Source organism: Anser cygnoides, chromosome 1, assembly GCF_040182565.1.
Source record: "Anser cygnoides isolate HZ-2024a breed goose chromosome 1, Taihu_goose_T2T_genome, whole genome shotgun sequence".
In the NCBI taxonomy this organism is placed as follows: domain Eukaryota; kingdom Metazoa; phylum Chordata; class Aves; order Anseriformes; family Anatidae; genus Anser; species Anser cygnoides.
Genome location: NC_089873.1, coordinates 84,460,065 through 84,487,088, shown reverse-complemented (window position 1 = coordinate 84,487,088; position 27,024 = coordinate 84,460,065). Strand labels below are relative to the sequence as shown.

Here is a 27,024-nt window from a genome sequence, read left to right as displayed (position 1 = left end):
GTTATTATCTTATAATTATTATAAGAAGCAATCAATTTATCTACTTCTGTGAAGTGACCCCAAAGGATGAAATAATATTAACATCTAATTTTCTTCATGGTGCATAGAAACAGGCATATGTTGTTGAAACGTGGATATAATGTATTGTATCACGTTACAAGGTGAAACCAGTTTTTACATACTGATAATGTGAAAAATAAGAATTAAGGTGAACGTAAAGCTGTTCTATATTTAATGCAACTACTTAAGATGCTATTCAAATCTCAGTATCTTGGTAGAAAATGTTATGCTTTTAACCACAACTTTTCACTTGTTATTTTTGTGATGCTTTAAAAGCATATGTAGCCTCTTGAAACTTGGAATATTTAGTAATTAAGAATACCAATCAGTCAGCGTAGATTAAGGAATTTGAACTAAAACAAAATGAGGGAAAACTTAATTGTATTTCATGAACATCAATGAGCATAAAATCCTGTCTTCCAAAAATTAATGGGAAGTTTCTTTGAGCTGTCAGATACCACAGTTGTTATGCTTAGTGCAGATACACATAATGACAACTATCAGTAGATGTGATTATTTCCATGTGAATAGTGATTTCAGTCATTGAGATATAATTCTGAAAATTTGACTTTTTGCAATTTGAGCTTGTGTTCTAGAGATGCCAAATGGTAACAGGGGACAGTAATGAGTAGTTAAGGGAAGAAATGTACTGAAAAAATCTATAGACCAGGAAAATTAAGCAACTGGGAGTATTTATATAATATATACTATATTCTCAGGGCTCCCATCAACAAAACTAACACATTGTAAAGAATCTTCAATTTTCTGTTGAAAATCTGATCTTAGGTAAACAGAGAATCTGCTGAAAGAAAGAAATGCATAAAAATGCACTGGAAATGCTTACACAATGTATGTTCTTATCTCTCTGCATTTGTTATGGCCTATGAAATTGTCCCAATAATAAATATGGATAAATTGAAATAATTCAAGGAAGTAAATCATTCAAGGATGTGAGAAAGCTGATTTTATTTCACAGAGCAGGGGAGCAAACAGTTGTTTGCAACTCAAATGCAGTGATTATGCAGTAATTTGAGATTGCAGAATGGTTACTTAATATTTTCTATGGTTTAGAGATATGTTAGTTTTTTTAATTGCTGATAAATTTACCTTTTGTTGTATTTACAAAGGTATTGAACTTACCTACTGTAGAATATTCCATGCTTAGTAGAGATAAAAGTGTGAATGATGAGTAATATTGGTACTACTAGCCAATAGCATATATTCATAAATGTGTTTGATAAAATTGAGTTTTCTTGCTCTTTATATAATCATGGTCATATCCTATTCTTAAAGTGCAGATCTTTATAGTACTTATTCTCTTCATTTGTCAGAGAAAATAGTAAACAGAAACTCCATATGGCAAAGACAGAACTGTGCATAATTGGTCTACTGTACGCAATTTTGGGTTACTGATGACACTTCGTACTAGTAATGTTATTTGCTGTAGTTTTGTAGTTGCTTTGAGTCATGAAACTCTCCTGGCAGAGCAGAATATGGGTTTTTGTTTTCCTCCTTTTTTCCTCTTTCTTTTTCCTACTGTTGTGTCTTCAGTTGTGCTTTTATGGAGTTGATTCTGGACAAAGATGTATGTGGTTATTACTGACACTTAAGTGTGATTACCAAAGAGGTCTGTGCAGCTAAACTCGTATTATTCTGTCTGCCTGTGAGACTGATTTGATTTTGAATGCACATATCCTTACGTATTTTAAGTGCAAAGGTTTAGAAACTCAATTCAGAGGTGTATGCAATTATAATTGACTTAATCCATGTAGAATTTCTTCCAGCCTCATCTGTAACTCTGATAATCTTTCATGGCACATTTTTGTTACTTGGTGCCTACACAACTGACTCTAACACATGTCCTTTCAATGTATTTACCGGTAATAACTAAAGTGGGAGAATATTCTTCAGTTAAGGTAGTTCTAAAATGGCTTATCTGTAACAAAATGTGAAGTGAGGCTAGAATATTCCACGTGTAGTGGGAATGCATGTTTTCCTTGTGCTACAGGTGATCTTTTTCTGCTGTTGTTCCAATAATGTATTTGGAAAACTGCTGCTCTTTAGATTTTCTTGAAACTACATGGTTCCATTACAAGACTGTGGCCATTCACAAGTGTGTGTATTTTGGGGAACATTAGGACTTGTGTGGTAGAGCACAGTTCTGCAGTTCTTTGTTCATGTAGAAGATGAAAACATAGGATTATATGTAGATAGCAATTACTATGCAGATTGCAGAGCTGATGTTTAAATACACAGGTAGTGTACTAGACTGGACAACAAAAATTATTTCTTCTTGGTATTGAAGGTGTGTGTGTATACTTTGCATTACTGTAAAAAGCATAATGGCATATGTTTTAAAGCCTCTTTTGACAATATTAATTCTCTGAATGTCTTAAATCTCTTGAAAGTTGACTACGTAAATATTTAATTAATCTGCTAGGGGGAAAAAGGCTCCTCTGGGAGGTCCTTATCTTTGGCTTTTCTATACGGTATTTTCATCTTCAGTTCTACATAGGCAAATGACAAGTTCTGAAATTGTGACAAGGTCATTTCTTTTTAAATAAGTAACTTCTGAACCAGAACGGGAAATGGATGGAGTGTAGCTGATGACACTAATTTAGATCAGGTCACAAAATATTTTTATAGGAAAATAAATGAGGAATAGAGGTGAAACATTTTCCTGTTTTCAGTAGTAGTAGATGGTCTACTGTAGTTCTTCGGGCAGTCTTCTCATAAATAAGCATAAACATTGAAGGTAAGTAATTAAAAAAAAAAAGGGCCTGTTGCAGATATTTTGGTATGTTTCTGATGCATCTTCTGTGTCAAGGGATAAATACTTAAAACAGTTGAAAATGACTGTCATGTGAATTACAACATCCATCTACAAAATAGTTACCTGCTGGAAAAGGGCACTTTTTTTTTTTTTTGAAAATACGTAGTGGTATTTTTTTTCTTGGTGGAAAATGCCACGAGGTATTTCCAAAGCTTCCCCCTAGATCAATTAATTATCTTAGAATGAGTTGTTTAAACAAATGTAATTCATGTTGTGATTGTATGAGTTTTTTGTTTAATTCTGACAGACGTCATAACCTGACCACAGATTTAAAACAAAGAAAAAAACACCTCTCTTTGCTTCACTGGATTGATCTTCTTTGTACATTTGTTGCATTATTCTAATGGAAGTAGTCTCTTTGTATGTCTCATTCTAACAGGGACAGTGTGTGCTTATCTTCTTTCATTGTCAAAAATTCTTCCTTCATTGATGGAGCATTCTTAATTCCTCCTTCATGGCATATACCAAGCTTTTTAGAAAAATTCAGATTGATAGGCTTCCTTACTAAGTCTCCTGCATTGTTGTACACATGCAGGAGATGATATGTGCTCCACTTCATTCTTTTTAGTCTTTATTTTTAAATTAATTTTATAACTGCTTAAAAATACCTGTAAATTCAGTTGTCACTGTCGTTTCTAATTTTTAAATAGTGTCAAGTGAAACTTAGGGCTGGGGATAACACTATTAAAAATAGAGATCTATCTCCTTTGGGGAACTTGTTTGAGTTTGCATTCCTTTATAGGAATGCAAATGATCAAAACAGAAGATGAACAATTGGAAAACAGCCAATAAGAACTCAGGCCTAGATGAAAGTAACTTCCAAATTCATGGCTAATGATCAAGTTCTAAAATATTTTGACACACTTAAATAATAGAAGATAGTAGAATCGGTACTTCTAAAATATTGGCAGTTACGAACTATCTGACACCACAAAACATTGATTAGGAAATAATTTCCATTAAGAGACCTGTATAGCTGAACCACTAAGTTTTTCTTTTGTGTGCTAGAGAGGATATACTGAAATAGTAGTAATTGTTCAACTCTCTAGTAATGACAGTTGATCTGTGATTTCTGAAGTGATTAGACAGAACATGAATTTTATATATTAAATTTATCTGACACTTTATCTGACAACATGCTGGGTAGGTGCATGAAAATAAAACACTGTATACCTCTAAATTTCATTTGTATGTTCATGAAATTTCACTGTAAGTGATTCTGGTTTATTTCTCTTCAATTATAAAGAAAAGCGTCAAGATGGCTGACATGCCTCCATGTTGCAACTTTTTCTAAAGGCATAGTAAAGATTAGGAGGTAGTCATCACTGATACTTCAGACAACAGTATTGGTTTCAAATGGCTTTTTTGAGGCCATATGAATTAACTACTCATGAGTAGCTTTCTCAGATAGCTTTAATATAATTGCATGCAGATAGATAGAAGTATTAAAAAAAAACCAGCTGAATAATTGTTTTCAGTTTTCCTTTTTTTTTTTTTTTTCATCACTAATTTTGGCTGTGTTTTAACAGATGGTTTCTGGGTACCATAACCTTCATATGGTGATAGAACTAATCATACACAGCTCAGGGACAACTAACAAGTCTTCCCTGGAAAGGTCACAATAGAAAATGGTAGAAACTTCTCAAAACTCTGCATTCTACCAATCACTAAATCTATATCATTTCCTCTCCCTCTCATGTTAAACTTCAATTATTATGTTTTACAAGGAAGTGTTTGTATTGTAGTGAAGTAGTTAGATTTGATATTTTGTGCACTTTTTAAGAATACTCTTCTATTGACATTCCAGGCTGCTATATATTTGAATGGTTTCAGTGATAGCTGAAAAATACTCATAAGTGCCAAGTTCAGTTTAAAACTGGGGCTGGCACCATGGTCAGCAAGTCTTATTTTGTAAAACAAAAACAAAACCCACTACTACTATTGTTTTTGGGTAATTCTGTAGTCCAAATAAAACTCTTCTTAACTTTAAATCGTGAAAAGGAGGAACTGCTTTGCATCAGAACATTTTAACATACACTAACAACGTTTAAAAGACCTGAAAATAACTTGAGCCTTTGAGGCTCTGGGGAGAGAAAAGTTGGTTGGAAATAGCATTATTAAAAATTCATCTTTACAGTTTTTACCACTGTGTCTAGTAACTCATAGAGCTGCATGCTCTGTGTTTAACTTATAAACCCTGAAAAAGAATCAAATGTAGTAAGCAAGTAGGTTAATCAGTGTCAGGGAACCACTGATAGTAAAATTAATCAAGTGTAATTACTGCCAGTGATGAAGTAGATGGCGTTGCAGTTGACCTTACTGATCAGAAAGTCCAGTGGCATAGTATCAGGCTGGTTTCAAGCTCAGATCTCATGCATTTCAAGCAGTCTGCAGTCAAAATTAGGTGTTATTAATTTCAATATGAAAACCCAGTAAACTTGAGTAAGTGGGATAACGGGCTTGTGGTTAGAATGCTAGGTATAGAAGTGTTTGTGATGTGTTGTTTTTTGTGTGGGTTTTCGTTGTTGTTTTGTTTTTATACAAGATGTAAACAGGTTATATGTAGGAGAAGGAGCACTAGCTGATGTACTTCAATAGGAACGCCTCTTCAGGAAGCTTCCTATTTGCATTCTCATATGTACAAGCAAACAATTTTAATATTTCCTGCTTCCAACTTCGCTGTGTGTGTGGAAAATATCCTTGCTTATACTCTAAGTTCCACATAATTTAAATTTCATGTCATGAATGGTGGGTGGGTGAAACAAAATAAACCCCTGTCTTTTTAAAGTTGATCAGTAAGCGAAATGAGTATTCCGCAGCACCATGCTACGTAATCTGTGTGTAGCAAGGAGCAGACGTGGTGTTGCTGGCATTTTGAATTGTAGGGAACAAGATTTAAATCATCCAACTTATCTATTTCCATATCATTTCTATTCAGTACCTCAGTGGTGCTAAATGGGAAGTAAAGCCTCAGTTAAATATGTGGCAATGCCCTTTGTTTCATTGCTTGATTGTGAGCCCTGACCCTTTAGCAAGTTATTGTAGACTTTTCTGTGTTAACTACAGATGAAATTTACTAGCAGGAGGAGTTGTTACCTCAGTGGAGGATAAATGGCCTCTTGACTTTGTTTACCAAATCCAAATAGGCAACGTGCAAATACTCCTGGGCACATACAAGAGGTTGTAGCAGGGATGAAGCATTGTAATGCAGTGGACTGTTGCTCTTCAGAGCCCTTTTTGTAGGCTGAGCCCAGCAATTCAGAATATTCTTGTTCAGTTATTTTGGCAGGCTTAGTTCTCCTGTGACTTGAAGACTGCACAATTCTTTGGCAGGAGGTTTTGCTATTTAAGAATGGTTTTCTTTTAGTTTACCCACACAAGATGAATCGTGTCAAGTGGTATTAGATATATAATAGAGCAACAAGTTTTTTGGAGGGAAAGGAGGAGAGACTTTTCAAAAGGAAAGGGTCTTGAAATAGGATTTGAAATCTGAATGTCCATACTAAGTTTATATAAACATGACTGTTTTCTTTTAGAGTTTCTTGTTTGTTTTAGGATGGAGACACTAATTAGTTAAAGCTTTTAACACTTTATAGTGTGACTTACTGGTGGTTTAGAATTTCTAATTTGGGGCTGTATTCATGTCTAATATTGCTAAGATAATAGGCCAAGGAGAAAGCAGAAGATTAAAACTTCAGTATTCTAATGGACCTATTCCATACTGTGTATGCTAAAGTCCTGTCAGATGGAATATGTGTTGGCAACACAGGAGATGACCTCAGACCACAGGGACCGCATCAGAACTATCTGCATTTTTTGGTTATCCACCAAAGAGGCTGTGACAAAAGATGACAGGGACTCTTGAGTTGTTGGGGATGAGGACAAGGAAAGTGAAAGCACCATTGGGGGCCATTAGCTACCCCAATCACCTGGAAGATACTGTAGGAGTATGTCACAGGAAATGGTGGTGTTGAGCGTGACCTACTTCATCTCCAAAAGACATTTTGCTGTCAGGTGGAAACAGTTGTGAAGGGGAACACCAGAAGGTATGCATGCTATGCCACAAACCACCCAACCGCAAGGTGCATTATGCAGCAGTTGTCCTTTACAAATGCTTTATAGTAGAAGATAAGTAATACTTAATGCTTGGGTGCTTCTATTACATACTTGAATAGCTTCTTTTCTACTTGACGTGGCTTGAACAACTCTAATAAGTTACACTTATTGTGTGTAATGTGCTTTATAATTATGGTTGCTTTCCAAATTATGCTCTCCTACCCCAAGCCTCTGTTACATAATACATATATGAATTTTTTATAATATGCATACAGTTTTTATAGTCTTTAGTACACATCACCATTATGGTAACTTGATTCTGGTTAAGTCACAGTGGGGGGGAAAAAAGTATTTCTTGAATTGTGTGTTTTAGAGACCCTAGTTTTCCTTCAACTTTTATTAACTTGATTTTGAAATAGTTTTTCAAACTATTCTAGCCTGAAAGTTTGAATGCTATCCTGCAGTGCAAATGTGTTTTTAAAAAATAATCTATCTGTAAACACCTAGTGGTGAAATACCTAGTGGTGTCATCTTTGTGTATCTAACAGTTATTGAACCTGTTGTTTCTTCCTGTACTTTATAGTAGTTGATTAAGTGAAGTACTGTCTTTAGCTTTGTGCCTGTTGAACTGTATTGGGCCTGTTTCTTTTCATGTAATACTGCTTTCAATATTAACAATGCTGCTATTGTTTCCTTGATTTTTAAGTTTGATTCTCCTATGTTATTTGTATCTCTTTCTGCATAAATGCTTTTGTAATAAATAGTAGGCTGCTGTCTCAGTCTTTTGCATTGCACTATGTTCCAATAGATACTGTATTTTCTGTAGGTTTATGTTAGTATATATGCCTTCTAATTGAAGCAGGAAAGTGGAGGGGGGAAGAGAGAACACAGCAAAAGTTGTTATTGTTAAGCTGGTCTAGTAAATTAGTTCAACACATTTTTATGTTCTTCATTGGAATTGAAACACTTGCTGAATTCAGAAATGGAGTTATATCTCCCTCTTTTGGAAAATTGGGACATGACTTGGCTTTGGAGTTAGTCTTTTGCTTCTGTCATACCTTGATTTTATTTATTTTTAATTTTCCAAGGGGCGGGGGAGGACGGGAGAGTTTTGAACAGATATAAATATCCCTGGTAAGTTCAGAGTCTAATGGCTGGTGTGATATATTTGCAGAAAAATAATATGCACAGAAGATTCACACATGACTTCTGAACCACGGATACTTCTCTACAGAACTGTTTTTAAACATAAAACCACCTGGGGACTATTCACATGTATCCAATAGCTAATTAGCATTCTCCCAATATTTGTTTTAAATTATTGTCCCTTTAGCACATTTCTTCATAAAATTACTAGGAAGAGGAAAAAAATAAAGCAAGCAGCTTTGTCTTGACTGATTTTCTTTAGACTGTAATCTTAAATTGATGAGGAAAAAAGTTGGAACGGGGGAACTTGGAAGAATGTGACTGGAATGTTCTATTTTTGCTTTCCAGTTTATCCAACCTTCAATTTATGAAGGAGAGGAACCTGACAGAAGGAACGTGCTTTCAATAATTTCTGAAACTTCAAGGTTTATACTCATTAGCAAATGGCTTCAGTGACTGTAAGCACCTCGCAAGAAATGCAGGCACCCTGACTGAAACGCCTGATTCATTGGTTATCTGTAGCTTTAGAATCTAGAGGACGGTGACATTTTTCAGTGGAATTTCAACATGTAGAAATTTTCCTTGCTTTCTGTGCCACTGATTTGGCTGGGAGATGGTTTGGGATGGTACTTCTAGCTGGAAGATGGAGTGTCAAACAGTTGCTGATCCCTCTTCCCCTTTTTGTGCCCATCTTGGGCTATGCTAGGTGAGCGCACACAGGAGCAGGAACGGTATGGCAGTAGTGAAGAAGCAGCATTTGCTTGTTTATTCCTTGCCTTCTATTGCAGAGGCTGCTAAAGCATTGCCCAATTTGTCTGGACTCTGTCAAATCTATCAGGTTGAATAAGACAATTCCAGAATAAAGCTCTTAACAATGCTATTCTATCCTAAATTTTTGGCAGGTGTTTTTATTTTCACTGTATCCTCTTTGAACGTTATCTGTGTGGGAGGCAAGGAGGCAAGGAGCTCTGAATTCTGGTCCTGGATTCTTCAGCAGATTGCATTCCCTTACCGAAAAGTGTTCAGCTGTGCTCCCATGTATTGAAAACATACAGCAATGTCACCTCTAGAACAGGGAGGAAAACCTTCTTCTGAGTATTTTGAGCATATAGTGAAATAGCTGAGCACGTTACGTTTATTGGCCAACTGTGAAGCTGCCTCAGTTTGCTCTGTGAGGTTTAGTTAATAAACCTGGATGAACTGAAAACAGCATACTTTTTTGTTGTCTGTCTAATACGTTATTGCCTGAAAAGTAAAGTGACTTCTCTATCACAGAAAGCGGAAGTCCTTTGCTTGCAAACCAGTATGAAAGAGAAGGGTACTAGTTGCTCTGTGGCTTCCTGTGTGTGTGTGAAATTCAGGGTTGCTGATGTGATTTTATTGACTCTTGTAAATATGCTCAATTTGAATCAACTACTAGCAAAAGATAATAATCAGAAGTATGTATTCTGTTGAGTATTGGATACACTTTGTGGAATGGAGACACACAGTGAAAGGTGTCCAGGGAAAGGTACTTTCAACCGATTGTAAAACTTTGCTTCTCTATTTCTGTGGCATCTTGAGATGGTTCAAGAAAGAAGGATGAACAACTTAAGAAAAAAGAAAAATGATCTTATAGCAGGATTGCATCAGTGACTTGGATGCAGGAACAGGCTTTGAAACTGAACAGCATTTATGAAGTAAAATATAAGATCAGGTTTCCTTATAGCAGCAATATGCTTTAAGTATAAAGTTTTAGAGAGTTTAAATTGGTTCAGATTCTTTTGTATTCTTGTAAACTTGTGCATTCTCTCATTTCCCTTATTTTAGTGGAAGTAAAAATTAAAACTTTTCTTTGTCTTACAGCATATATTATACCACAAAACGTCTTGGTATACAAGCTGTTTTTCCCTTCCCCATGCACTTAAAGCAACTGAGGAGGGGAAATACTGTGATGTTTAATTTCTAATAAATTTCATATAGCAGAAAGATGATTATCTTATTGCAGCATATAACTTAAACTTTCTGGAAAGTATTTAAGACCTATACCTGACATGCTTTTAGGTTGTTAGTCTGACTTATTTTCAAATCAGGTGCATGTTGCTGAGTCGAGGTGTTTGCACCTGTGTTCTTGTGGCTTTTAGTTTTTTATATGCAGATAGTCTTGTCTCAGAAATGAATAAATGTAAAGCTAATCATAGAATATCCTAAGTTGGAAGGGACCCACAAGGATCATTGAGTCCAACTCAGGCACCACACAGGTCTACCCAAAAATTCAGACCGTATGACTGAGAGCACAGTCCAAACACTTTTTAAACTCTGACAGGCTTGCTGCTGTGACTACGTCCCTGGGGACCCTGTTCCAGTACGCAACAACCCACTCGTTGAAGAACCTCTTCCTGATGTCCAGCCTGAACCTCCCCTGTCGCTAAATAAATTAAAAAAATAAAATAAAATAAAATAAAGCAATCGGCATTTATTTTTGTATTACAAAACTTCATATTTTGGTAATATTTTACAGTTTATCCTTTTTCTTCTTAGGGCCTGTTGAAAAGGGAGGGGGGGAAGAGGAGGTTGAAAAACTGTAATGAAAAACTAAGTTATAAAATATAGAAATAATAGCTTATTGCCCTTATAAATATCAAGTTGATGACATTTCCATATTTATATTAAAGGTAGTCCACTCTCTCATTATACTAACTATTGTTAGTTTGACCAATTTAATTTCATCATATTAAAAACCACGTATACCAACAATCATTCCAAGGGCTTTCAAGCTATTAAAGTAATGAAATAATAATAGTGTTTCAGAGCAGTTTATTGGCTTGCATATCTTTTTTAGTTCTCTCCTACTATTTCCTGTCTGTTTCCCCAGCTCCAGTATAAATGACAAACCACTGTATAACAAATTTCCTAAAGTGTAAAAATACCATTCTTAATTTTGCATCTGTAAGAGGTGTTTTTTGTTTTTGTTTTATCAAAAATATTTTCAAATGAAAATGAGTACCTCAAAAACAAATCATGATGTCTCAATGTGAGCTCCTTAATTTCTGATGCTTGGTCCTGTTTCATCAGCAGCAGGAAAGAGCTGTAGATGACTTAAAGGAGTGTGTCATAACAACGGAAAACAATACTTGCATGTGGAACTTCAGGAGCTGAAAGCTAAAGGAGTAAGCACTGGGGCTGGAAATGGGAGAGGGATTGTATATGATCTTATGTGCAGCTTTTACTTGAATGGTTCTGCCACTGTTCTGAAGATCTGTGAGGAAGATGAGGTAGCCATGTGAAGCCAACGGGAAAATGAGGATGAAAAATTAGCACAAAAAGAAATAAGATATTCATGAAAGTGAATTTTAAACATGGTGTCGTTTACTGTTATTGCACAGTTTAATCTGTTGTAATGATAGCACAGTCACATTAAGCTCCATTTTGCACGTTTATATTTTGTTTAAAAAATTCTTATTTGTCACCAAACTGCATTAGGCTTGTGAAACTTTCAGATTCATTGTTTTAGCTAATTTAAGGAAAAAAAAGTGTGTTTCAAAGGTATAAAAAGCCAACAAACTTCACTGAGTCACAGTAGGTTGAAAGTTGCCTGAATGTAAGTGCTTAGTTTTTACTTTAAATGTTAGACTTCTACAAGGGGCTGGCAGATCTGCTGTAGGCCACATGGAAGGCCTATACTACTTTGGAAAGGCAGAAAGAATATTGGGGTATTTGAGTCTCCAAAATGTTTAATATCTCTGAAAATGGAGGCCACTGAATCTCTTTTGTCCTGCCTTGGAAGCACCATTAAATTAAATGGAACCTATTTCAGCTTCTGAATTACTCCAGTTTGTTATTGCCTCTTCTGTAAGGTACTAGACTGCCCTCAGAATGATGGTTGTTCCCCACTGTGATAAACTGCTTTTGAGAATGGTTCCAAGTGTGTTTTGATGAAGTTTAAAACAACGTACTTAGTTTTACTCTACAGGTTATTCTCCGTGTCATAAATTCACTACACTCTAGTGGGACAGACACCTTGTCATTTTGGTAGTAACATTCTTGTGAGATTCAGATCCTACTTTTTCTATTAGTCCAGCATTATTAAAATTGAAATGCATCTTTGCACACTAGTTTTAAAATAACTTCGATGATTTTTGGCTACACATTTGTCATACATTTCAGTTTTTCTGGTGATTTTACTTAGATCTGGAAGTTTTTACTTCAGAATTAATCACTTCAGCAGAATTGATGCCTCAAGCCTCAGGTCACTGGGCCAACTTTTCACTATCATGGGTGTACTCACCTATGAAATCTACTGCACTAATTACGGTAACCTCAGATGCTAAACTTCAAATGTGCTGAAAGTTTCAGGTAAAAATGTTGAGAAAAAAAACACCCAACATCATTATAATGGAAAATGTAAATAAAACATGCATTTTTAACCTTTGTGTATGAGAAATGAGCAGGCTTAGTGTAGGCTCTTCATTTTTGTTTCATTATTATGCATATATGACTTATACTTGTGCCATATCTTTTAGTGAGTAAAATGACTTAAATGGTGAATTTTGAAGGATGTTTTCATTGTCTTTCTGACACTTGTGTATTTGTGTGAAAACCTTTATTTAATGTCTATATATATTGATATTTCATTTTGTCATATGATTCTGGCTTCCAAGGTTGCCAGGGATTTTGAGTTTATTCTTGTTGTGTGAATATATTTACCACTGGGAGAAAAACAAACAAACAAAAAAAAAAAGACAGGTGAGGTATATCTAATGTTAACATAGGCAAATACTGTATGACTAACTTTGAATTTTCCAGAATCTTGCAACGTAATTTTCCAGTGGGTAAGATGACTTGGAAAGTAAGGGGAAGCAGGTAAAAGCCTCTTTTTGTACAGAATTCTAAATATGAAGTAAACACTAGGCTAACTGTTGTAAGAGACTTCCTTCTCTCCACAAAAAGTCATATTGCCTATGTTATGCAGTTTGCTGGTAGTAAAACGCTTGTCTGACTTGCTTTAGACAAAAGTGTTAGTATAGATGTTAAATACACTTAAGTACATGTAATGTGTATTAAATGGCTATTTCAGAACTTCTGCATACTATGCTTGTTTATGACACATAACAACTAAGTTTTGTTTTCTTTTTAACAATCTTATTTGTAATCCCAATTATAAGTCCGTAGAATTATAGAGTGATAAGTGTTGGAAGGCACCTCAAAGAATACCTAGATTCAACTCCCCTGCCATGGGCAGGGACACCAGGTTGCTCAGAGCCCCCATCCAACCCAGAATCATAGAATTTCCCGAGCTGGAAGGGACCTATAAGGATCATCAGGTCCAACTCCTGACACCACACAGGTCTACCCAAAAATTCAGACCATATGACTAAGAGCACAGTCCAAGTGCTTCTTAAACTCCGACAGGCTTGGTGCTGTGACTCCATACCTTGGGGAGCCTGTTCCAGTGCGCGACCACCCTCTCAGTGAAGACCCTCTTCCTGCTATCCAGCCTGAACCTCCCCTGTCACAGCTTGACACCATTCCCTCAGGTCCTGTCACTCATTGCTAAAGAGAATAGATCAGTGCCTGCCCCTCCACTCCCCCTTGTGAGGAAGCTGCAGGCCGCGATGAGGTCTCCCCTCAGCCTCCTCTTCTCCAGGCTGAACAGGCCAGGTGGCCTCAGCTGCTCCTCATACATCTTCCCCTCTAGGCCCTTCACCATCTTAGTAGCCCTTCTCAGGACCCTCTCCAGTAGTTTCACATCCTTTTTGTACTGTGGTGCCCAGAACTGCACGCAGTACTCGAGGTGAGGCCGCACCAGTGCAGAGTAGAGCGGGACAATCCCTTCCTTCGACCGACTAGCAATGCCGTGCTTGATGCATCCCAGGATACGGTTGGCCCTCCTGGCTGCCAGGGCACACTGCTGGTTCATATTCAGCTTGCTGTCAACCAAAAACCACAGTGTCCCTCTCTGCGGGACTGCTGTCCAGCATCTCATCCCCTAGCCTGCACATATAGCCAGGGTTGCCGAGCCTTGAACACTTCCAGGGATGGGGCATCCACAGCTTCTCTGGGCAGCCTGGTCCAGTGCCTCACGTGCGTCACCACCCTCAGAGTAAATAATTTCTTCCTTATATCTAATCTAAACCTAGCCTGTTTTAGTTTAAAACCATTACCTCTTGTCTTGTCACTACCCTCCCCGACAAAGAGTCCCTCCCCAGCTTTCCTGTAGGCCCCTTTAATTAATTGAAAGCTGCTGTAAGGTCTCCCCGGACTCTTCCATTTTCCAGGCTTAACAACTCAGCTCTCTCAGCCTCTAGTCTTCTGTTCATCTTTGTGGTCCTCTTTTGGAACTGCTCTAACAGGTCTGTTCTTTAAAAGCCAGCAAAATATGCTGTATGTTCCTGGAAGGCAGCAAAAATGAAAAAGAAATGGTAAAGAAAATTACAAACAAGTTGACTGGTTTTATCTAGGATTTTCTTTAAATATTAAATAAGTGAAATTGTTTTATTTTCATTAGAGGCTAATATTCTGTCACTTTGCTTGTTCCACTTCACAAATGCATGTCATGTCATAGTAGTAAGTATTTTAGAGTTTTATTAATGGGGCTGCAGGGTTTATATAAAACAGTATACTGTGCTTCTTCATATAACTTAATGTAAGAGGGATATACCTCTTAAATGAAGTAGGTAAATTCAAAGGCCAATTTGAATCAGCCTGTTTAATGAACATTCTGATTTTATACATATTTAGAGAAAATTGTAGAATTAGGAAATATAAACCTAACTATAAAATGCTGATTGTCTAAGCTGTAGCTAGCTTGGCTATGGTTGTGCACCATAGCTTTTCAAAACTATTTTGAAATGAGTAAAAAATCAAATTTAGGGCAAAAAAAAAAAGTATCTGCTAAATAAACTCGTGGGTATGTTGTCAAAAGGGCTGTGTAATGACTATTCAGTATTGTTCATGAATACATAACCTGTAGCAGCATGTGCAGCGTGTACATGATCATGTATCATGATATATACATTATATATTTAAACACTACAAAGAATGAACCATACTTAATACTTTAGGTACGTAGAAAAAGGCTTGTTCTCTTGTATCTTGGTTTTACATGTGTGTTTTGTATAATTACTACTTTTATAAAATAAACTGATTTCTAATTGTCTCAAGAAACAATGAGACAAATATGGTAATAAAGGCTATTGGACATTTAGCGTTTTTTATCAGTCTTGGGATGAATTTCTGTTTGTTTTGGGGTTTCTTCAACATTTTGCAGTTTGTTTTGCTCATGCTTCAGCTAAATATGGTGGTATAGGAGTTCAATCTTAAGATAATTTCTAAAATGTTATCTGAAGTATTTCTATTTGTAATTTATTATAATCAACTTTCTTCCATGCTATCATGTAGAGGAATAATAAGATTAGTTACAGAGCACACTTAAGGAAAAGTTCCATAAATGTTATTCATGTAAAATTAAGTAAATGGTTAAGTAAGCACAGGAACCAGAATGGAAATCATTGGGAATCACTTTGAACAGCTCTAAAGAAATTTTGATTTTGCTACTGTAAACCAGAGAAGGAGATTTTCAACTTTACCATTGTCAGTACCATAATGATTCATTTTCTGAGTTAGCTACAATTCTCTTGACTATCCTTTCTCTGTATACACCTTGTGATGTTAAAAAATGAAAGCAGCACAGGAGACATTAAGGTTTCTACTGATGGTAATCACGGTGAGGTTCAACCAGATACAGCCATAGCTGCATCTGAAAACACTCCTTGTTTTAAGAAGACCTAGACTGAAGAAAGTAACAGATGTATTTTCTAAATACTTGTCTAAAATAAGTGTTTCCCTTGACTTTTTAGGGGTTTTCTGACACTTGCATAGTTAAATTGTATGGCTTCTATTGTTGAATACATTTCTTCAGAACATGAGTTTTCATATATTTGTGTAGTTAAACTGTAAGTTGAGTTGTCCTAAATTTAAAGCTAAGATCAAAAAATATTTAGATCATTTGCAGCTAGGAGCAAAGAAAAGTCATTTCTTTATTAAAGTTGTGTGTAAACCCAACACTTGCAGAAAATCATATATTAGCACATCGTGTTTGTGGCTGTATGTTATTAGTATTGCAGCGTATGAGAAATACATGTGCACTTCTGCTTCTCAGGAGCTTATTTGCTGCTATTAGAATTCTGGCAGAGACAGCTTGTAGGAATTTTCCTTTATTCCTATAGAAGTCTGTTCGCTCATGAGAAGTTTAGCGAACAAACTTGACCTGATAGATGTTTTACGTGCTAATGTTGTTTTACTCAAACTAACTTTTGAAGAACTGATAAATCAAGCACACTGATGCCTCACAAATGAGATAGAAGTTCAGTGAGTTTGAATTGAGTGTGCAATAAGAGAAGTTCTTCTGTGATTTTGGATATGCAGAATACAGAGATGAATTAAACTCTTTCGTGCAACGTAACTGTGGAAGTGTGGGTTAAAAAAGGGAAATAACTGTTTGCTAATTTAAATGTTTCTAATTTGTTGTTTTCATGAGTTTATTGCGTAATGGATTAAATTAGAGAATGCATGACTTGTTTTAGTATTTCATAATAGATTACACCCCCTTCCATCATTTTTTGGATTAAACCAGACCTACATCTAATTAAATGATGTTCTATATTTAGTTGAGTTATCTCATATTAAAATATGCCCACTTCTCATAACCCTGTGTAGTAATAAATTACATGAGTTTGTTAGAGAAGAAAAAAGAAATGCTAAGATTAGCTAGATATGTTTATTATATGCAGTAATTATCTTATTTCTGTTAGATAAATTGGGACAAATTAATAAAAAAAGCAATAACATCAGGAGTGTGATATCAGAAAGAGTAGGTAGTTATTATTTTAAGAGTTACTTGCAGCTTGCATCAAATCTTTTGGACAGAAGGATCTTTATATTGTTGATACAACTTGTAAAAATACCCTTTCAGCCAGCTTTACTAGCACAGCACTCTGGCAGGAGTTTTTCATGCAGCTGTGCAGAGTTTGCAATAACTTATTCTCAGCTTTTTGGATGAGATGGTTAGTGACCATTACTTCTTTAGAAACCTGTCTGGAAATGTCAGTGAAGCTCAGCGTGCTAGAGTCTGTGATAATATACACTGAAGGGCACAGCAATCACAGTTCCTTGCTTTATTCTCCCGAATTCCATTAACCTGCCATGTATACTTATTTTCATCGTGTTTTCTACTGTGGTTGGATTGTGGATACAGATAATCTGTCAAAATAATAAAACACTTGCCACAGGCACAAAGGCAATAGTTTGATAATCATCACTGTCCAGATGTCGTTTTAGGAATTAAGAGGAAAAAAAACAAACAAAAAAAAAAAAACAAAAAAACCCACGAAGCTCAACCTTCCACCCTTCGAGAATCATTACTATGTCCATAGCTCTCTTTACAAATGGCCACCAACAAAAGCAAAGCTACAGTCAGCATCTTAACAAATGCAGAATGAGGAAGTTTCGGTGGAAGACCTCAGTGGCTTATGTTTCTGGGTTCTAAGTTTGCAAGCCTTTTTTGTCATTGCTTGAATGGCAGCCAAAACTGTAGGCAAGCAAAGATGTACTGACAACAGTTTTCCTACACTGAGGAAAGGGGTGAAAGAGAGCAGGATTCTTTCAGGATCTCAGTAAGAAAGGCCTGATAACTGGCTTCGTAGGATAACTGCTTTAATAAGACAGAATAAGAAGAGAAATACAGATAGTGAGTGAGTCTTGAATCCTTCCCATAGATGGGCATCTGCCCTCCTGTGGCACCAGGCAGAGCCAGGCAGATGGATTGTCCTATGGCACACTGTCTGGAGTGGATCTGATCTGTGGAGGGAAGTGTTCCCTTCTGGTCATTTGAGCTAATTTATACCTTCCACCACTTGATCCATATACAGCTTATTTTTTGAAAGGTTTTTGTAAGTTACAGGTGATATTAGTAATGTACAGGCTTCGCAAGCTCTAATTACATATCCCAGAGTTGGCATGGCCTGTTGAGGATTGCTAACTCCTGGAATACAATATCTTCTGCAAGGATTCCTGGTACAATGCTGTCCATCATGTCAATCTTGCTTTTGTTATGTAAAATGATAATACTCTAAAAGAGCTAGGTTTCTTGTGTTTTGTCACTTTTTCTGACAAAGTGGAGTGTTATAAGCTTTTGAAAGGAATGCTTTCTCTTATTTTTCTGTTAGGATGGTAAAGGCATCCAGAGAAACTGAAAGACAGCAGAAGAAACACAGCAATTTTAATTTTTTTCTTTACCCTGTTCTTGGCCTGGAAGCTTTCCGGTGCTTGTGTTGATATGTGATCCTGCTCTATACCGTATCAGTCATGATTCACAAAGAAGAGGGAATTAAGATATTAAAATTGCTTTACTAGATTGTTTGCCAAGTGAACAAATCAAGGTTCTCACCTTGGTTATACTGCATGTCTTTTTAAATTTATAAGAATATGTCGGTGTAACAGTGATGACAGAGGAAGTCAAGGAACCTAGTGGTAAGGGAAGGCTCTTTTTCCCATTATTTATGTGAAGCTTACATATGTCTTATATGCTTACATATATCATACGTATAGCTTACATATATTATAAAGGTGAGCTTATCCTCACCTTTTAGCTCGTGCTTGTGAACATTATTTCTGACATGCCTGGTTTGTTATTCCTTTACAAATCTTGTCTGTGAATAGGGTCATTCTTTTCTGTCTTAACTAGCATGATGTATTGTGTGTTCTTTAATTTAAACTTCTGTGTAGCATACTATTTCATTCTCTGCTATGGTTTACATAGTGGATGTTGCATGAATTATATTTGACTGCATTGGTACATTATGGTTGTTTTATAGGTGGTGATTCGTGCTCAAAATGGCGAACTCCTCTATCGTATTTCACCTTGGGCAAGATATGTAGTCCGTGATCAAGACAAAGTGAATTACGATTGGGTACACTGGAATCCACCACAGTCATATATAGTAAGGCTTAAATACTATTTTCAAAAGGTGTATGAAAACGTGTATCCCAACCTCTTTGTATCCCTATTTGGAAAAAAAATAGGCTTTCCACAAAAAGAGAGTTAATATACTAGTTAGAATAACCACCTGAGAAATTAAGGGCTTATGGTCAAGACTGTCAGAAACAAATAACTTTAATGATGGATGTTTGAGCTACTTTTCCAGTCTTCCATAGAGTTAAAAAATAAAAATAAAAAATCTGTTACAGTGGTATTGCCTTTCCACATACTGGGCAAGTTCAATAGCTATTCCAAGGCTAGGTGGTCATGGTCCTTCCCTGATCCGGAGGAGGGACCCAGGTTTAGAACTAGTTAACTACAAGTACAAAGTTCAGTGCCAGTAATAAGTCAACACTGTATGAAGTAAGAAATAGTCATTGAAAGTAAAGTGTTCACACTCCAGTATAATCATAGGTTTTTCATATCAGGAAAATCCGCTCACAGATTTTAAACACATCTTTTCATACAGTGCTGCAAGCGTTGGGACAGGATGGACAACTCCTTATGTGGTGTATATATATATGTGTGTGTGTGTGTGTGTGTGTGTGTGGAATACCCTAGGAAAACATTCAGAACTTCAGATTGGCATATTATTATAGTTTTGGGGGGTTGTTTTTTTTCCCCACTAAAATAGCAATATGCAGGGCATTCTGTGTGAGGTATTGCTGACTTTTGAGTTGGGTTTTAGCACCCACCTCAAATGATGAAGTATCTGCTTGCCAGAGCAATGGTAACTCATATGTAAAATCTCTTTAAAAACAAAACAAAAAAGCAAACATTGCATAATCTACAGTAACTTACATATTTAAATGTATAGTTCATATGAACTAAGTGACCTACCCTATTTTTGTAATGCTCTATGACTACTAGATCCTCTATAGGAAGAGTAATTGAGAAAGAACTGGAAATGCAGCAGTTTTTGTGACCTAGAGGAGGCAAGAACATCTAGGGTGCAGCAAACCCTTACTGAGTTATGTCAGATAAAAGGAAGTGATTCTTTTTATGAGTAGGGAGGTGCCCAGTGGAAGTAAAATGCAGGTAACAAACCTTAACCAGAACTTACAGTTCTTCATACTGTCTCGTATAACTTGTTTACTCTTCACATATATGTGTGTTTATTTTAACTGGTTTTGTTCTAGCTTTTCAATTCCATTTAAATATTGAAATGACAAATAGAAAAAATAACTTTATTTTTTAATTGGGAGAGGGAGGAATAAAAATCTTGGGGGGGGGGAGTGTGTTTTAAGAAGTAGTTTTTCTTAGTTTCTTCATGAAATAATTTTTGTTTTTAAAAATAACTTCTAGTGTAAACCATTGTATCCTGTTGTGTCCTAATGACAACTGCTTTTTTTTTCTTTATAGTGTAAACATCGTTCCCCTGAGAGATTAAAAAGCCTAAGAATCTATGAATCTCATGTGGGAATTGCTTCCCCAGAAGGGAAAATAGCTTCTTATAAAAACTTCACATACAATGTACTACCTAGAATAAAGGATCTTGGTAAGTAATAACACAGATACTTGCAGAGATCTTTTTTTAATGTGCCTGTGCTCTTATTAGAAAATGTAATTATCAAGTGTCTATTAGTTTTTTTGCATTTTCAAATGAAAATGCAAAAATAGATTCTTGAGGCAGCAAAAAATAAAATGAAATCTGTGGAAAATAAATGCAGACTGAAGTAAAATATGAACCAAAATCTAACGAACAGATTTTAAAGTAAAATGTGGTTCTAAAAGCCTAGATAAAAATCGGAGGGCAATTTGCTTTCAGCATGGCTTGCTTTCCACTTGAAAACAGATCTGTTGTGTGATAGTCTTTGGGAAAATACTGTGTTCTTAATTGGTTCTACTAATTTACATCTTGCTTTTTAGAGAAGACAACGAAATATCTGGATTGAAAGGATTGTCCTTTTGTTTGACAGAAAAAGTGTGCTAATCATTTTTTTCTATTGCTTAACAGTTGCTTTGAGGTGTCAGAACATGTTAACTTTAAACACAAGAAATCCTCTCTTAGAAAAGAACTTCTAGTATATTGGAGGGTATAGCTGTGAAGTAGCTGGCATGATTAAATCAAGAAGCATAGCAAACTGTTCATCTCAATCTGTCTAGTGATTTTTCTTATTTTTATTTGTAAATTCTTGTGTTGTCTTCTCACTGTTTATGTAATGGACAATATTAGAACTTGTTGACTTTTATTTCCTGTGATGAAATATGTTTTATTGCACTGAAATGTCAAATGTTGACATGCATAGCTGATATCTCCATACATGGTGGTTGCGCTTATTGGTTGTTTGATTTTTATTTATCAGAGCACATGTAGAAGCTATACGTCTTTCTTGGAGGCTTACTTGTTGAGTCAGTGCTGCACAAAGCATGTTTTTTACCTTTCAATAAAGTTGAGTTTGTAGGTGGGATGAGTGAGTTTGCACATCTAGAGGCCCTCACAAAATATATTTGGATTGTTCGTTAAATATATATGCTTCTTTCCCTGCTGTCAAGGTACTTTCTTCTTTCTAGGAGGTTAATAGGTTTACCAGAATCACAGAATCCAAGGGGTTGGAAGGGACCTCAAGAGATCATCGGGTCCAAACCCCTGCCAAAGCAGGTTCCTTAGAGCAGGCTGCCCAGGTAGGCGTCCAGACGGGCCTTGAATATCTCCAGAGGAGACTCCACAACCTCCCTGGGCAGCCTGTTCCGTCACCCTCACTGTGAAGAAGTTCTTTCGCATGTTGGTGCGGAACTTCCTGTGCCCTATCTTGTGGCCATTACCCCCTGTCCTGTCCCCACAAACCACTGAAAAGAGGTTGGCCAAATCCCTCTGTCTCCCACACCTCAGGTACGGGTGTCAGAACTATGACAGCTTTCTGCTTTACGTACAGGTTGTTCTTTAGGGAGGAGAAATGTCATCAAAAGGCTGATATACCACAAAATAAAAGGAATACTAAATTTTGGGTATGCAGAACATGATGGCTGTTGCTCTTATTTTAAGTGAGCAAAGTCTGTGGGAATTGTATTTCTTTTTTAGGAAAAGTTTTTAAGGGATATTTGATTCAATTTTGAAATATCTTGTTAGCCAAGCTTAGAGACATCAGTATTTCAAAAAAGCTGAGATATTAATAACTTGTTGAAATATGTGCATTAAAATAGCAAAGTAGTAAAAATGAGATTAATTCAGTGCTATTATTTTCAGAATGCTGTAAATAAATACAGTGAGCTTGAATTATAAAACATTGATGCATCTGACAAACTGCCGAGCTCATGCCATCTAGTAATAACCTGTTTATGGGTGCAAAAGTTGAAAACAAAGCCAACAGCAAAAGTATATGGCTTACACTAGAGATTGAAGTGAAGATTTTGGTTAAACTAATAAAGAGAAGTGATGCAGTTGTGGGTGTCTCAACAGACTGTAGGTTAAACTTGAAAGTTATCTTTTGCTGTCCATCCTTAATGGCTAGCTAGCTGGGGTGCTTATTTGCTGGCACTAATGATATCTTGGTTCAGATGTATAGTAAGTAGTTCCATTGGTAGTATGTTATTTTCCCCTTTAGATTTCTCTCCCTTAATACTGCACTGAAACACCTTGGGTGATACAAGGGACACTGACCACTACGCTCTTGTATTGTCTTGGTTCTTTGGTAAACTCAGAACAAAAGTGCATTACTTCTGTCTCATCTTTTTTTTGGAAGATTCTTACAGAGGGGAAATATAATCATTAAACTTTTTGTGAGTGGTAAGACTTAAGACTCTATGAGGCATAAGGTATAGTGCATTCCCCCCACCCCATGATCAACGCTGCAATATCAAAAGTGAAGTTCAGGACATGCAGATGCGCATAGTCAAATTAAGATTATATTTGTATTCTGAAGTCAAATTAAGATAATGTTTGCATAACAGTTACTGATTTTTAGATGCATTTCATCTCTCAGTTCTAGTTATACATAAATCACTTAAAGATTGAACTTTCCATTTTTAATGGAAAGTCATGTAAGTGTAAACTACTAGGTAGAACTACCTCCTGAGAGAAACAGTCTCTAGTTAGGTGCTGATTATGCATTACAGTTAAACCAGCTAAAATAAGAGAAGGAATTGGTAAGTTACAGGAGTCAAATCGTTTTTAAAATTATCTTTAACGCTAGGGGTGTGTTTTATTTCTTTTTTTTCTATAGGCTATAACTGTGTTCAGCTGATGGCTATTATGGAACATGCATACTATGCCAGTTTTGGTTACCAGGTTACAAGCTTCTTTGCAGCATCAAGGTAGGTATAAGTACTTCAGCATCTCTTTTGTACTTTACCTTACTCCCCACCTGTTGAAATCAGTATGCCTGTGTTTATTTGCAAGTAGGAGTTTAATAGAAAGAGAAAGTACTGGCTTAGGTGTTTGCTTATAGCTTCCTCTTAAGTCTGAAATCAATTTGGCAGTGATCACCTGTTCTGTGAATCACTTTGTATATCACACAAACCAAAGCTGTAACTTTAGCTGTCACAGTATATTCCAGCTAATCCAGCTTCAACTGCATGCACAAATGTATAATGGCATTTTATAATTAAAAAAATAAAAATAAAAAAATTAACTGTCAGATTTAATCAATCATTACTACTTCAGAGGGTGAAAAAAAACACTATATACAATTGGAAACTAGGTGATGAACTGGTGACATTCATGTATTTGCTGTTAGTAATGGTAAGTATTTTTGGCTGAAGTTCAGATTGCCCCCCTTACAACACATTGCTTTTTCATGCTGATAGCCGTTATGGAACTCCAGATGATCTGAAGGAAATGATCGATGTTGCGCACTCAATGGGTATCACTGTTCTGCTGGACGTTGTGCACAGCCATGCATCAAAAAACTCCGAAGATGGTCTCAACAAATTTGATGGTACAGATTCTTGTTTCTTCCATTCTGGTCCTAAAGGAACTCATCAGCTCTGGGACAGCAGGCTCTTTGATTATTCAAAGTAAGCATGCAGTGTCATTTCAAGTGTTTTAATGATAATTATCTCTTACAAGTTACATTAAAGCTGTACTACTTGCCGAACAAAAAAAAAAAGTCATTTGGATTGCTTAACAGTTACAATATGAGTTAAATTCACCTATTTAGATAAATATTTAAAAACTAAGATTAAGTGCATTCAATTTTTTGTTGTTCTTCTGTTATCTATGACTATATGCGTACAACATTTTGCAGGTATGTATTTTTAATATGTAAACAATTATATATAGTTATTTTATATATTTTAAATATATTAAATTATTTGTTAACATATAAATGTCTACCTGTATATATGGTATACTTACGTATACCATAAGTATATACTGCATAATTATGTATATAAATGCATTTATAATGAAATATATAGTATATTTAAGTAGAATATATATTTATGTCTAAAATATAAGAATAAGAAAAAATGAAGAAAACTTCTAATCCCTGGAAATCTATTGTTAAACTGTTGGACTGTTGAAATGTAGTAAAGGTTTTGGCCCAGGCCAAGTAACTCTATTCCAAAACTTTACAGAGATGGATCAACAGCTAATACAGAGCAGAGGTCGTTTTCAGTAGAGTAGGCAGATTGCTTGCAGGCATCTTGGTTTGGAGGCTAAAGAACTTAGATGTAGAGTCTGTTCTGAGCAGTATGTCCCAGGGTCTAGAGACCCAGTCCAGGCACATTTAATTTGCTAGTACAGATGTATTGTGTGTCGACACATTAATGCTAGGTGACTATTAACATCTACTTTGTGTTCCATTGAGGTACTCGGTGGGGACTTGTATGCTGAATATTTAATTGTTTTACATAGTGATAGGTGGAGGTAGGGGGGACGACATGTAGCTAGCTTTTGTCTCCTCTCATTTTTCTTTCAATTTCTTCCTTGAACCACCTTGATTTCACCCTTTCCTTGTCTTTGATTCTTCCCCTAAACATCCCGCAATAAGTTTGACGCAATCCCACAATCTCCTTAAAACACTTCTCAATACATTTTATACAGTTCCACACACCTCTTATTCCATAATAAATTTGCTTTTTTTTGCATCCTCTTGAGATGCGTGATAATTTGGTTTTCTCATTTTATCAATCACAAAATTGTGGTTTAACCTTTTCAAGGTTATGCTTGAGTAGTTCCTTCAGTGGCTCATCAGTCAGCAATTTAACAGTTCTGCTCTATTGTTAATCTGTTCCTTATTAGGGTTTGTGTGCTTGCAAGTTCAATTTACAGTTTTTTGGTTTTTTTTCCCCTCTTTTCTCTCCCTTGCTTTCCTTGAATTGCCATTAAGTAAGTGGATATTGTTATGTTGCAATCGTCCTTAAACCTTGGATCAGAATTCTGTAGGTTCTGGTAGTTGCCAAAAAAGATTTTTTATATATTGTACTCATAGGCTATGCTCTTGGCTGACAGTTTCATAACTAATGGGGACTGTAACTGTTTAAGAAGGTCACTCTTGCAGAAGTAATGTTACATAGCATAGGTCAACTTTTTAATGGAAGCTCTTGCACAGTAGCTCACAATTTCAATTAAACCGAGTGACCAGTGTAATAAGTGACTTATGCACTGTACTACTTAATAGGATGAGCTGTTATTAATTTCCTTTTTATTTAGGATAATTTTACAATGAATTCAGAGGGCCTTCTTGAATTGTGCTTTTAATTATTGCAACATATGCTTTGTAGTATGTCTAAACATAACCATTTCCTGTTTGGGTTGCTTCCTATTAATCTTTGAATCCATGTGCAAGTAAACTCCATTTTGGATAATCCTAAAGCTTTAATATAACAGAATAATATTTCACATTTTATTACATTTTGTACTTATGCATAATCAAACAAGTGTGTGGTGATACAAACTTATCCAGTGAGGAAATTAATTGAATGCAGTTATGGACCTTTTTTTTATTCCAAGCAGAGGCTGGTTGTTCTTATTGGTGAAACAAGTGGTGATGTTATTGAGTGTTTGGGAAGATATGTAAATGAACAAAATAGGAAGCAGCTTTCTAGGTAGGACTAGGCAATGTTAAGCATATATCCAGAGCAAAATAACTTCCGACACAGGTCTGTTTAGTTAGTGATACATATATATGTTGAGGAGGAGCACTGATGCATAATTACTCTTTATATTATGTGATTGGAGTAGACACTAGACTGCAAGAGCCGTAAGGGAGGCAGAAGGGATGAGAAACCAGCAGACTAGAGCTTCTGAGTATATTTCCTATTGAAGATCTTGTATATTATTCTTTCTCTATCCCCTGTCCTCTAGTGAAATGCATCAAATTCAGTTTTCCTGTTTTAAACATTTAGGGAAGTCCCTTCCTCACCTTTAAGCATAGGATGCTGTGTAGTAAACTGGTTTTAGTCTTAAAGGTTTTCTTTAGTCCTTATATCTGAAACACTGAAGGTGTAACAATCGTGTTTCTTCATGCTCAGAAATTCCAGAAAAATGTGTGCGTTTGTTTGTTTGTTTTCCATTTTGTGTGTATAAAGATCCCAAACAAAATTGGGGAAAGAGTCAGAACTGACATTTTATTGGAAATAATAATTTTTTCCATCTATGTTTCACTGACATGCACACTAATTTCCATATTGGTTAAATGAAAAGCTATCATCAGAAAGAGGGGAGTAGGTAGACTCAGATTTTTTTCAACACTAGCTTTTATTAGAAATAGCATGGCCAGGAGGACTAGGGAGTGATTGTCCCCCTGTACTTGGCTCTGGTGAGGCTGAACCTCGAATAATGTATTCAGTTTGGGCCCCTCACTACAAGAAGTACATTGAGATGCTGGAGTGTGTCCGAAGAAGGGCAGCTAAGATGGCGAAAGGTCTAGAGAACAAGTCTTACGAGGAACAGCTGAGGGAACTGGGGTTGTTTAGCCTAGAGAAATGGAGGTTCAGAGACCTTATTGCTCTCTACAGCTACCTCTAA

General features: G+C 36.0%; 1 protein-coding gene across 5 annotated transcripts in view; it reads left to right on the top strand.

Moving 5' to 3' along the window:
- The window catches only part of GBE1 (1,4-alpha-glucan branching enzyme 1), a 179,519-nt gene that overhangs the window by 52,474 nt on the left and 100,021 nt on the right, over positions 1 to 27,024 (top strand). For all 5 annotated transcript variants that reach the window (XM_067001379.1, XM_067001383.1, XM_067001374.1 and 2 more), the window contains exons 4-7: positions 18,949 to 19,074; positions 20,475 to 20,610; positions 23,276 to 23,366; positions 23,859 to 24,068. In XM_067001379.1, the coding sequence (XP_066857480.1) occupies positions 18,949 to 19,074; positions 20,475 to 20,610; positions 23,276 to 23,366; positions 23,859 to 24,068 (563 nt within the window). The remainder of the gene's footprint in view (positions 1 to 18,948; positions 19,075 to 20,474; positions 20,611 to 23,275; positions 23,367 to 23,858; positions 24,069 to 27,024) is intronic.